Raw genomic sequence first — 13,379 nt, 5'->3', positions numbered from 1 at the left:
CAAAAAATTATGTATAATCATTAATCGCAAAAATAGGAACAAAAAAATTTAACGACTAAGAATAGCTTAATGGTGTATGCCTAGCCATTTTACGCAAAAAGTAATGTTGTAATGTTGTGTAAAAATAATAAAATGAATTGCATACAGCATTTTGTGTACGGGTCTTATTTTAAAAACCTTTGGGAAACGTCCCTTTTAGGATGTAAATTCTGTACGCCGATAATAGAATTGTTGAATTTTTTGAAAACGTCATCTATATAGTATATTTTTACTATTTTGTATAGATAGTATAATGCCATTATGGCAGCTACGCCCGCAAGAAATATAGAGGAGTAAGAAAGAAATAATGATATCGAACTCGGGAGAATTCCCTTTGCAACTGTGTAGGTCATTTTTAATACAAACGAAGCTAACGGAATTGCGAATAGAGGAAGAAATAACTTGTATTTTTTCATAGAATGTGCTGCTAATTTTTTAAATTTACCCTGATCTTTCATAAAATACTGATTGGTATTTGACATACCTTTTTAAAAACTGATACATTTGGCATTCGAACTGAAAATCCAGTTTTTTCAAAAAAATTCGGCATTATGGACACTTTCTTCTTTTTTCCTCCATTCCTTTTTTCTTCCTTTCTTCTCTTCATATATCATTCCTTCTCTTTCCTTTTCATTTTTATGTTTAAATAACAACTTGAGATAAGGTACTCTGCTAACGGGGCGCGGAAAGAATAAAAAAAAAGGGAAGTGCTTACCCTCCTCAAAAAAATTATTAAGATAAAAAATTTATCAAGGTAAAAAATTATAACAAAAAAAAAATTTAACATATTCTAAGTCGTCAATAAAAAAAAATTTATCCCAAACAAATCAAACTAAAGTGGGTAAGGAAATTTTTTTCTCTTCCACTTATATTGACCACACATAAAGTTGAGAACTTTCATGCAATACAAAAAAAAAGAAAAAAAGAAAAATATATTTACAACACCCTAAAACCCGGAACCCTGAACTTGGAACCAGTTCCTCAGAAACATCTTCCGTAGGAACATCTTCCTTTCGAACAAAGGTCTTCCTCCCTAAACCCGGAATCGGAACTTGCAACCTGTTCCTTAAGAAACACCTTCCTTAGGAACAAAGTCTTCCTTCCCTAAACCCGGAATGTGAACTTGGAACCTGTTCCGTAGGAACATCAACCCTAAGAACGAAGTCTTTCCTCGCTAAACCCTAAACCTGAACTTCGAACCTGTTCCGTAGGAACATCTTCCTTAGGAAGAAAGTCTTCCTTCCCTAAACCCTGAACCGTAAACCCTGAAGACTTCACTATTTTAGAAGAAAAAAAAGGGGGAAGGAGAAGAAAAAGCCTCTGTATTTATGAACTACATAATATGTTGTAACAGTTTTTATATTAACCTCTCCTTCTCAAACACTAAGAAAACACATTATGATGATGTACGCAGAAAATTCTGCTCGAAAGAGAAGAAGCGTATTCATGTACACTATAACGGGAGCATGGACGTCATAATATACTGTTACAAATTTATCGCGCATAATGCAAATAATATAAAAAAATGTATGAGGAGCGCCTTAAAAGTACGGTATTGTGCTCTTACCTCTATTTTATTATTCATTAGCGAGTTGTTTCTACTTTTGCCTTAATAATATGGGGGATAATTTGATACGCACGTATAATAATGTTCTGCCGCTAAATAAGGTGTGAACAATGTGTATTATTGGAAAATGTGAAAATTAAAGGAACGCTCGTATATGATTCCCTTACTGCAATGTGTAGATTTCTTACATATGTGTTCCGCATGAATATGTAGGCGTCTTCAAACATAAATTTTACTATATACAGAACTTTTCATAAACGTCAAAAATGGCAAAGCCAGCACAGGGAGTATACACATTATTTTTCTTATGTACAACAAAAATAAATTCTGTGCACACAATATTTTATACACGCACTGAAATAACAATATAAGAATTAAGCGCGAAAGCAGCCATTTCTACACATATTTCAATTCTATGTTAATTATGTTTGTAGGGCGTAAGATTCGATAAGTTACCTTCACAGAAAGTATACGATGATTTCGACGGAAACAGAAGGCGGTGTACATCCAAAGGGGGAGGGAAGAACCCTAGTGAGGTGGAACGGGAGGTGAAAACATTCTTAGAGATGTACGGAGGGGGCAATGTTGTGACCTTGGCGAATAAAATTGTGCAAAACTACTGTTTAGCATGTAGCGGGGGAAGAGGGTTGTATATGCTGTCCGATAATGAACGTTGTCCATTTTTCTATTTTTGGTTAGGTGATAAGGTAAAGGAAAAATTTAACAGAGGAAAAGAATTCTCACCGGTTATGGCGGAAATTTACAATAAACTGATGAGTTTCCAGGGTGGATGTGATTGCACTAATATATACAAAGGTATGAACAAAGACAAATTCGAAAAGGCGAAAAAAGTATTTGATTGGTATTATGACTACAATAAGCTACTGAAGGATAACACGGAGTGTTATAAATATTGCGAAAAGAACAATTGTGACACCTTGTACAACACAGCCCAAACAGCATATACAACATTAAGTTCAAACTGCTGGAGTACTTACGGAGATGCATATTGTAACGAATTCAAGAAGAAAGGAGGGAAAGCGGAATATGGGCCACCGCAGCAACTAACAAAACAAACGTGCCCTGAACCACCACCTGCAGCAAAACTTGTAGCAGCAAAACCACAGGTTCGTTATTTCTTCTTTTTTCGTTATATATAAGTACTATGAAGATAATACTCCATATGCGCTATATAATAATAAAAATGTAAGGAATGTACATATGGAAAGCACCCATTTATACGAAATTTATTCTCGGCCCATTATATTTGTAGCACACAGACACCAATAAATTACCTTCAGTAAAAATGTACGAAGAACTGGACGCAGGCAAAACATGTAGCTTGCAGGTCGGTGCACAAGTTCATAAGAAAGGAATAGTGGATGGTGTCAAATGGGCATTAGGACAGTACACAAAAATTAAGGACGATGCCGATAACATTGCAAAGGGCTGGTGCTACGTATGTGAAAAGAAGGAAAGAGACAGTCCGTCCAATGACGATTGGTGCCATCTGTTCTATTATTGGTTAGGTGAAAAAATAAAGGGAAAATGGATAAAAGGCTCTTTTTCAATGGCTATGAAGGAAATTTATGGGCAACTGCAAAAATTCGATTCTAAATGTACGTGCACCAATTTGTACGATGGTATGAAGGAGGAACGTTTCGAACCGGCTAAGAAGTTATTCGACTGGTACTATGACTATAGTACTATACGAAAGAAAAAGGAGTGCAGTAAATATTGCAATAATAAGGAATGTGAGGTACCCTTCGAGGCAGCTAAAGGAGCATATTCAGAGTTAAGTAAAACTTGTTCAACTCGTTCTGGAGATGCATATTGTGACAAGTTTAAGGGACCCCCTAAGGAGGAGGAATATAACCCACCACACGAACTGACGTGCCCCACATCCCCTGAGCTCTTACCACCATCATCACTTGGAAGAATGGAAGCTAACGCAGAAGATGGACCTATCCAAAGTGTACTTGCAGAAGCTGAATCTCTAGCACCTGAAACAGGCCTACCAGGTAACGGAGCACACATAAGCCAAAATATGTGTATATAACCCAAATATGTATATATTATTACTACCCTGAAGGAAGAAGGGGATTATGAAACAAATACAAAGAAGGAACAGCTACACCCCTAGGGCACCTAATAAGTCAAATATAAAAATTGCTCACTACGTTGGAACAAACCTTCCCTTCCTATTTTTCAGTTAGGGAACAGGGTTTGGAGCCTGAAGGAACTACGAAAGGACCTTCGGAAGAAAATGGGGAAGAACCTTCAAGGAGTGCAGGGGAAGTGACGGAGGATGCCTCTTCCAGTAGCAGTAGTTCTTCCTCTTCTAGTAGTAGTAGTTCCTCCTCCAGTGGTGAAAGCAGAGCACCATCAAGTGCAGGCACTTTAACTTTACCAGAAGGGGGGGGAGGGCAAAATGGAGGTTTAATAAGTTTAGGGAGTACAGATGCAGAAGGTGCAACCCTTCCTTTAGACACCACCCCAATCATATCCTCCGTGCTTGGAATAGGTGGAGGATTGGCTTCCATTGCCCTTCTTTTATACAAGGTAATTACTACTCTATAATTGGAATAATATGTATAATAATATTTTATTCATATTTCACTTCTATATAAACAATAAGTATAAAGAGGGGAGTGTGCTTTGTGTGATGTCAATGGGACACACATTTCTTCCATTCCTCCTCTCCTTCGCCCTCCTTGTTCCTTAGTATACTTCTGTATTTTCTTGGATGGGTAAAACCCCAAAAAGAAGTGGAAAAAGAAGAGAAGGTTCATTAGTACGAAGGTTGAATATCTCTGAAGACGGCTCTACATTAGACGACTCAAGGGAGGAGTCAACAAAGGAATATGATTCTTCTACGGAATATTCAACAGAAAATTCAATAGCAGGAGATGATTCTACCACAGTATATTCTTCTGCTCCATATACCACTACTAGGTCTGAAGGAGCAAGGAATAGTGGACCACAACGAAGGAACGAAGAAAGGAGGAAGAATATAAGTTACCATAGTATGTAAAACGCATTGAATAAATGTAGTGTTCTTTCCCAGGGGGACATAAATAACCGAACAGAATTTATACAATGTGTAAAGAACAGAAGGACACTTTTTTTTTTTTTTTAACTCATTTCTTTATTTTCCCGCTAATTCTTTTGTTTTTTCCCTTTTTTTGTACAAAATTGTTTACACGTTCATGTGTAATGAATGTAAGGCGGGAAAAAAAAAAAAATTTTCTCTCACTTTATTTTGATTTGTTTGGTAATTTTTTAATTTAAGATTCAAAATGCTTATTTACTTTTTTTTGTTACAAATTTTTGTCTTAGTAATTTTTTTAATCTTCATAATTTTTTTTTTCCTTCTACCTTAAAGTTCCAATTATGGACATATTTCAGAAAAGTGCTCCTCCAAGTTGCGAGAATTTACGCGAAGGTTTGCGAAAAATTCGCGAAGGTTCTCGCAAAGGAGGTTCGCCTGCTTCTTCTCTTGTGTTACATCTTTTAGATGCACAGTGTTCATATAAAAAGTGCAAAATGACGACAATGTCTTCACAGAAGGGAAGAAAGCTGCCCCATTCCTTCTTATTCGATTTTATAATATTACCAAAAAAAAATTGCCAAAAAAAAGAATTATCCAAAAAGAAAAAAAAAATGCCCTAATATAAACTTTGTCACACAGAACAAATTGCACAAAAAAAAAAAAAATTTGTCCAAAAAAAAGTTGTCAAAAAAAAAAATTTGTCCAAAAAAGTGCCCTAATAAATTGGTCAAAAAAAATTGTCCAATATAAAAATTGCCCTAAAATATAAATTTGTAACAGAAAAATTGTCCAAAAGAAAAAAAAAATTGCACCAAAAAAAAGAATTGTTGTCCAAAAAAAATGCCCTAATATAAATTTGTTACACAGAAAAAATTGCACAAAAAAAAAAAATTTGTCCAAAAAAAGAAAATAATGCCCTAATATAATTTTGTCAAATAAAAAAAAAGAACGGAATAACCATGTTTGCGCGCACCGAATAAATGTAAGGTGGAATGTGAATGAATAAGTCAAAAGTAGATCTTTACTGTACACGATGTAAGGTGGAGTGAGGATTCCTTTTTAATCTGGGAATAATATAATACATATGAATAATTACCAATAGTGAAAATGTAAGCAATAGTGGAATGCGTATGTAAAGTGTGGTATACGTATAATACCTTTGGGAAAAGTATTATGTTCTAAGAGAAAGAGACAAATAGGAGTAGTATGAAGTAATAAAATGTTAATTAGAATCACACTAAGTATAATAATATACAAAGAAAAAAAAAAAAAGGAATAAATAAGAAGCACGCCACATGCCACAACATCATGTTCTTCCTTCAACTTACCATCTCATCATCTTCTTCTTCTTCTTCTTCCTTCCTTCCTTCCTTTTCCCACCCTATGAGTACATTAAATAAATTAATATATGTCATGCACATATACATCACACATATAAGTAACACATGTACTTCGCACGTACAAATAATATCCAAATAACATATATACATCCGTGTAATCCATGTTTACAGGGGGTAAAATTTAAGGAAGGGGGGGGGAGGAATAAATAATGAAATATAGGGACAAGGATTTCAATGTATAATCATAAGTGCAGGTAGAGCGGGGGAAGGAGCTCATTCAGAAGTTCATTCCAGGAAGAACATAAACAGGGTGTGCACACACACATACGAGGATAGAATTACTATGAACCAATATATTATAACAAGATAAGAAACAAAATGGTACCGGTTAGAGAATTTTTAAGTACGACGAGTAGGGTTATAGTGCCCAATGAATATTCCATCTAGTATAGAACACATTATGTTAATGTATATGCATAATATAATGCGTATATATATATTATTTATTCCATTTATAGGAAGATTGTTTTGGACAATCAGATCCTGGAAATATATATTCAAATTTTGGTGCATGGGTAGAAAAGAATGAATGTGATGGCACATCAAGAGGAATAAAGGAAGAAATGGAAAAGGTGTTAGGCACATATAACATTCCTCGTGGATCGGTAGGACAAATTGTGAGTACGTGGTGCAGTTTGCATAAGGTAGAGAGAGGAAAGAAACCAGAACGATTTGACTGCCATTTCCTTTATTATTGGATAGGAAGTCTGGTGTCCAGCGCAGTAAAGGAAGATGGGAAGTTTATGAATGTTATGAGGGGCATATATGAAAAGGTGAAGGAGGTTGAAAGTGTCCAGGATTGTGAAAATCTGAGCCCCACTATAAGGAAGGAACAATTCAAAGACTTAGAGGAACTATACAGATATATAAAAAGTTATGCAAACATGGAGAATAAAATGAAGCAGTCGGTAAATGGAGGATGTACCGCAATATATAAATTATATCTGCGGGATGTTGCTGATGCCTACAATGAAATGTCGAAACATTGTGCATGTGACACTGAGAGTGATTATTGTAGAGAATTCCGTAGGGTGTTCCCAGAAGGAAGTACTTCAAAACTGAAGGAACTCATGGTTAAATTACAAATGAGCACTGAGAAGGTACAAGAAACAGTGAGCCTAGTTTGTCCTACAGAGCCTTCAACAGATACGGAAAGTCCAAGGTTACAGGGGGCAGCGCGCGAAGAACATGGTACACCACAGGTGGATGGTGACCGCAGGTTACAAAATGCTCATCATGGGGGCGACAAAACAGGCTCGGTACATTCAGCAGATGGAGGGGAAACCTCCCCAGGAAACAGTACCGCAGGCACTATGGCCCCAATCGTATCTTCCATATTGGGAATAGGAGCAATTCCAACAATCCTATTCTTTTTATATAAGGTAATTACCATTATACATTGGAAGCATAAATAATAATAATGTTATTCCCTTATAATTAACTTCTTCTTCATTTAAAAAATAAATGTTTAAAATGAGTTCCACATATCTATATATGTGAATTGTACATATGTGCTACACACATGGACACCATTCCTTCCTCCCTTTCTTGCTTCCTTTTCTTTCTCTATTCAGTACACTTCCTTATTTTATGGAGTGCGTAACACTTTTGGAGGAGGGAGCAACAATAAGAGAAGAAAAAAAATTATTGAACGGAACTTTAACAATTCAACAACATTATATACAACCGATGGGTCCATAACATTGGAATCCACAGTGGAAGAAGATTCTACCATAGCAGACTCTAACACAGAATATTCTTCCCCACATGCTGCAGCATCCAACAGAATGGGAAGAGGAGCAGCAAATAATAGACCCAAGCAACAACAACAACAACAACAACAAAGAAAGAATATACGTTATCAACGTATGTAATGTAACACCATCATATCCAATACTGCTGCTCCTCCTCCTCTTTTTCCTTCCATCATGAATTATAAGTAGCGCGTACAACAACATCACCATCCTCCCATTCATTATAATTAATATGCAATGTTCACTTCCATTAATTATGGACTAAGGTGTACAACGTTACCCATCACTATTTTAAAAACATAGACGATACGATTGAGCATGCATAGTTTAATAACCAAGCGTCCTCTTTTCCTTATAATTATGGATAGCGTGTATATTCTATGTGAGTACACACGACTTACCACTTGTTAAAGGGATTAACTTCTTATATGTAGTTGACCACAAGTATAAAGGGGCACATGTAAATTGCTCAATGCATATTATGTATATATACTGTATGGAAAAATTTTTAATAGTAATTTTTGAGTAGATGCAGAAAATTCTTAAGTCGAACAGCACAGTTCATAGTTGTTAATTGTGGAGAAAAAAATTATATTTTAAGGCAGAAAGGAAGAGATAAAAGTAATGAGGTGTAATATAATAATACACACACTAACGCAGAGTTTAATAAAATTTAAAGTGAGGAAGAAGGAAGATAATATAGGTCAAATAAATAAGGAGCACAGCACATGAAAGCATCGTTTCTTTCCAATCCTCAATTTACCACCCCAACTCACCACCATCCCATCATCTTGCTTTTCCTTCTGTTATACTCAATAAATAGCATTTTACATAAGTAGTACATATAAATTTATATGTACAATTCACGTTTTAGAAGAAATTTGTGATTACTTCAGAATAGGAATGAATACTTTTAAGTGAGGACGGATTAGGAACTTAATACTCAAAATTATAGGGTGTGCAAAGAATACTGATATTCCTCTTCAGAATATGTGAACAATTTTAAATTATACTGTGTTAAGGAAAAATGTGTATAAACAATGGCTGCAGATGCGACAAGCACACTCACGGTTACTTCACATTAAAAATGCATATGTACATGTTATACACATGTAATATTCTCTATGCATAATGTAACCAATAGGTACAAAGAATACATAGAAAAGTGTGCATACACGTATATATCGTTCTTTATTTACTGTATTTATAGGAGGAACAGTGTTCGGGTGGTTTGCCCTCAAAATCAATATATAAGAAATTAGATGTAGGTCAAGGAGGTTGCGATGGCGAAGCGAACATTCAGGGAATAGAAGAAAAGTTAAAATCATATGTCGAAAATGTGGACCATATGAATAGAATTAAGAAAGCCTTATGCTACGTGTCTGAAATGGAGAAGGATAACACAAATAGAAAAGAAGATTACTGTTATGCCCTTTATTTTTGGGTAGGTGAAATATTACCTAAGGAATTAGGAGAACTGAAGTTTCAGAAAGCTATAAGTGATTATCAAACTAAAATACAAGTGAACAGCAAGAAATATGGGTGTACGCCTCCGAGTCTTAGTAATAAACCTGAATTTTTTACGAAACTAAAGAAATTATTCGATTATAAGGTGGACAGAACATTTATAGAAAGCAATGTAAGTAAGGAGGGGAAACCTTGTCCTGCGAAATATCAGGCATATCTGGAGGAAGTGCAGGGTGCCTATAAGGTTATGCAACAGGAATGTACAGAAGGATATGAGGAAGATTGGTGTGTAGATTTTATGAAGTGGTGTCCGGAATATAGAAATGAGGAAAATTTAGAGTCAGGTTGTAAGCCGGTGGATACAGCGAAGCATAGAGTACCTGTAGAACAGCAGCAAGAGCAGCAGCAGGAACAGGAGCATGCATCATCGGATGTCTCGGCGTCCGGAACGGGTACCACCATTGCAATTCCTTCCACAATGGCTACACTAGCATTACCGACGGCTGCCTTCTTCCTTTACAAAGTAATAATTATTACCACTGTGTATTTGAAATATATAATATATACACACGTATATATATACATATTCATACATATATGTAAATATATATATCATATATACATATACCGATATATATATATAACTATGTTCCCAACCCTTCCCCTTTTCTTCCTTTTTATTAGTATACCAATTTATTTTCTGCAAAACGTGGCACCGTCTCCCCAAAAAGAAGAAAAAGAAGATCAGCCAACACTAACTTCGACAACACATCCAACGACGACGACACCTCAACGTACAACTCAACGTATGATTCTACCGAAGCTTCCACAATAGCAAATTCCATGACAGATGCATCTACCATATATAATGGTAGGCCACCACCACTCAGAGCAAGAAATAATAATGGATGGCGTAGGAATGTAGCTTACCAACGCATGTAATGCTCCCCAGGAACTATAATAACTTGTACATCTTAAGTGCACATTACCACACAAAATATGCTATAACACACTGTCTAAAAGAATAAAAATGATGGAAAGAAAAAAAGGGTAAATGCAGGTCACGATCGCATATAATGAACCCCTCCTTCAGTAACTATAAGGACTTGCAAGTGTTAGGTGAATTATCTGCGATAAAAGTATGAAATATAAAAGAAGAACCTTACAAAAATTCTGAAGTGTAACAAATAAAAAGGAACGAAAGAATTGAAAAAAAAATTGAAGTGTAAAAAAATGAAGCAAAAAGGAAGACGACTAAGAAATATTTTCGAAGGTGATCAAACTCCGCGTAATTAGGCGGGGCGTAATTTGTACAATTAGCTATTTTTGATTAGTAAATTATATCTTTTTTTTTCAATCTTGTTTTTATAATTTTTTTTTTTTTGTGCGTTGAATTTAAAATTTTTTTTTTTTCGCAACATTAATTTCATTGATGGTTTTTTTTTTTTTTGTAATATTTTACGCCCTGTAATTTTGCACCGCTTAATATTGCTTTGCACGCGCTTGCTGAGTACACGTTGCATTTCATTCACGCAGCAGGGACTGCAAAGACGGAAATCCTTTTTGCACATTTCTGTTTTGCGGTTGTTAATTTACTCTTTCGAATGTGCGCAATGCACATTTTTAATTGCGTTCACATTTTACAGTTTTCATTTTAACTGTGTTCACATTTTACAAAGTTTTCATTTTAACGGTGTTCACATTTTATACAGTTTCACATTTTTAACTGTGCTCACATTTTACACAGTTTTCATTTTTAACTGTGATCATTTTAACTGGGTTCAGATTTTGCACAGTCTTCATTTTTAACTGTGTTCACATTTTATACAGTTTCCATTTAAACTGCACTCACATTTTTTACAGTTTTTCATTTTAACATAGTTCACATTTTTTACAGTTTTCATTTTAACGGTGTTCACATTTTTATACAGTTTTCATTTTAACTGTGTTCACATTTTATACAGTTTTCATTTTAACTGTGTTCACATTTTACCCAGTTTTCATTTTAACTGTATTCACAATATCACCAGGAGTAATTCCGGAACCAGAAAGAAGTGCGTACGAAAACAAGGGAAAAATAAAATAAAAGAGGAAAGATGAAGAAAAAAACAGTGCTCCACCTCCCTCCACACTCCATGAACTTCGCTGTTCCTTATAGTTCCGGCGTGAGGCATTCATTCAATGTTATATTCCATGTGTTACACTACCATGTGATGTTACATGCGTTGATAACGAATATTCCTGTTTCCTGGTCTTCCATTATTTACTGCCCTTCCATCATTATTATTATTTGATCCTCTTCTTCCTGCTCCTGTTCTTCTTCGTGACGATGCCCTACCATCATATATGGTAGATGCATCTGTTGTGGACATGTCTGAAGAAGTGTCAGCTGAATATAATGAAGAGGTGTCTGTTGTGAAGGTTTCGAAATTGCGTTCGACGGATCTTCTCTTTCTTGTTTTATTTCTACTGTTGTTACTGTTCAATCCAAAAGTACTTCTTATCCAAGGAGGTAGAAGATTATACTGAAATAAAAAAAAAAAGGGATGTGCAAATATATATCTGTACATATACCTATACATACGGACATATATATATGTGTATGTACAGCTTATTCTATATTTATTTATTTTAAGTTGGCATAAGGGGTAAATAATAACAATGATTATTATTATTATTGTACATTATATATTATTATGTATAATTTCATTTTATAAATTGTAATTATGTAATTGTAGTGATTACTTTATATAGAAATAGTGCAAGTGTTGGTAGTCCAACTAGTGTGCCAAGTACAGAGGAGATAATAGCGGGGGTGGTTGTTCCAGATACTACTTTACACTTCAAATTGGGAACATCCTTAAAAGGCGTTCCATCCTTCACTCCTTCTATTTTATTGCAAAATTCACTCTCCTTATTCAGCCCACATTGTGTTCGTACAGATTCGTAAGCTGATTTAATGCCGTGCAGATAGTCAAAATAGACCTGAGTACAACGTTTGTTGCCGCCGGATCCTAAGTCGTTGTTAATACTACTTTTGTCTATAGTATATTCATATACTGTTTTCCACTGTTTGAAAAAGGGACTATACTTAGTTGGAAACTTGAAAGTGCAATTATGTTCATTCTGTTGGGCCTCTACTGATGTTTTAATTTTGTTCATAATGCTTTCGAAAGATGCTTCATTTGAGCTATTCCAGAACATGTCTCCTAACCAAAAATATAAAAAATTGCACAAGTTACTATGGAGCGCAGAGACTCCCTTCATACTATGTATGTAACATAATGCCTTTAGAATTTTGTCTATGTGGTCCTTAATTTTAAGTTCCCCATTTAATGCAGTCCTTATCGGTCCACCCCATGTGTCGGTACCCTCTTCACAAGTGCTCCTGTTATCATTGAATTTTTTATAGTATATTGCATTTGAGGGTAACCCCTCCAAAGCTTCCTTCTGTAAATACGAATATAGGAGTATATATTTTTATATGTGTATATTTACTTCAGTTCATTGTGTTACACACATCACATACTGTATGAATAATATTCACATATGCATGTGCCCATATTTTACAGTAAAAGTAGCATACCCCTAATATTTCTTGCGTTTGACCATCCTCTGGTAGTGGTGGGGGTGGTACCGGCCCTCCGTCCACCATTATTTAAATGTATATATATTATTCAGTATAAAGTACTTTTTTTGTTAGAGGAAAAGTGTGTTGCTGCTGTTAACACTGTTTACGACTATTCATGCATAAGATGAATACATATATATGTGCGTGAATAGGGATGTTTCTGCTTCTTGCGCTTTTGTTCTATGATTATATCATTTTTGGAGGAAAGGAAGGGAAAAAAAAATTTTCTTCCTTTCCTTCCTTAAAATGAAAATTCCTTTTCATTCCCCTTCCTTTCACCAAAAGTGAAAATTCTTCTTTTCCCTTCCTTTCCTCCTAAAATGATAAATCACTCTTCCTTCCTCCTTTTTCCTTTAAAAAGGTAATTTTCTTTTCTTCCCTTTCCTTCTTCCTCTGTACATTTCTTTTCTTTCTGCCTATAATCGATGATCAATCTAATAGGGAATAATTCATTTACATAAAGAATATA

General features: G+C 35.0%; 2 protein-coding genes across 2 annotated transcripts; both read left to right on the top strand.

The window, feature by feature from the left end:
- Positions 1-2,172: 2,172 nt before the first annotated feature.
- Positions 2,173-4,640, top strand: PCOAH_00048050 (KIR protein; the record flags this gene model as incomplete). The annotated part of the gene is made up of 5 exons (XM_020061588.1): positions 2,173-2,733; positions 2,768-2,812; positions 2,880-3,627; positions 3,819-4,168; positions 4,332-4,640. 5 exons carry the CDS (start codon positions 2,173-2,175, stop codon positions 4,638-4,640), a joined length of 2,013 nt encoding a protein of 670 aa, XP_019917464.1.
- Positions 4,641-8,852: 4,212 nt separating this feature from the next.
- Positions 8,853-10,221, top strand: PCOAH_00048040 (KIR protein; the record flags this gene model as incomplete). The annotated part of the gene is made up of 3 exons (XM_020061587.1): positions 8,853-8,882; positions 9,023-9,802; positions 9,964-10,221. 3 exons carry the CDS (start codon positions 8,853-8,855, stop codon positions 10,219-10,221), a joined length of 1,068 nt encoding a protein of 355 aa, XP_019917362.1.
- Between the last annotated feature and the right edge of the window lie 3,158 nt (positions 10,222-13,379).

This window comes from Plasmodium coatneyi, chromosome 13 (genome assembly GCF_001680005.1).
Source record: "Plasmodium coatneyi strain Hackeri chromosome 13, complete sequence".
Classification (NCBI taxonomy): domain Eukaryota; phylum Apicomplexa; class Aconoidasida; order Haemosporida; family Plasmodiidae; genus Plasmodium; species Plasmodium coatneyi.
This window is presented reverse-complemented; position numbering and strand designations above follow the sequence as displayed.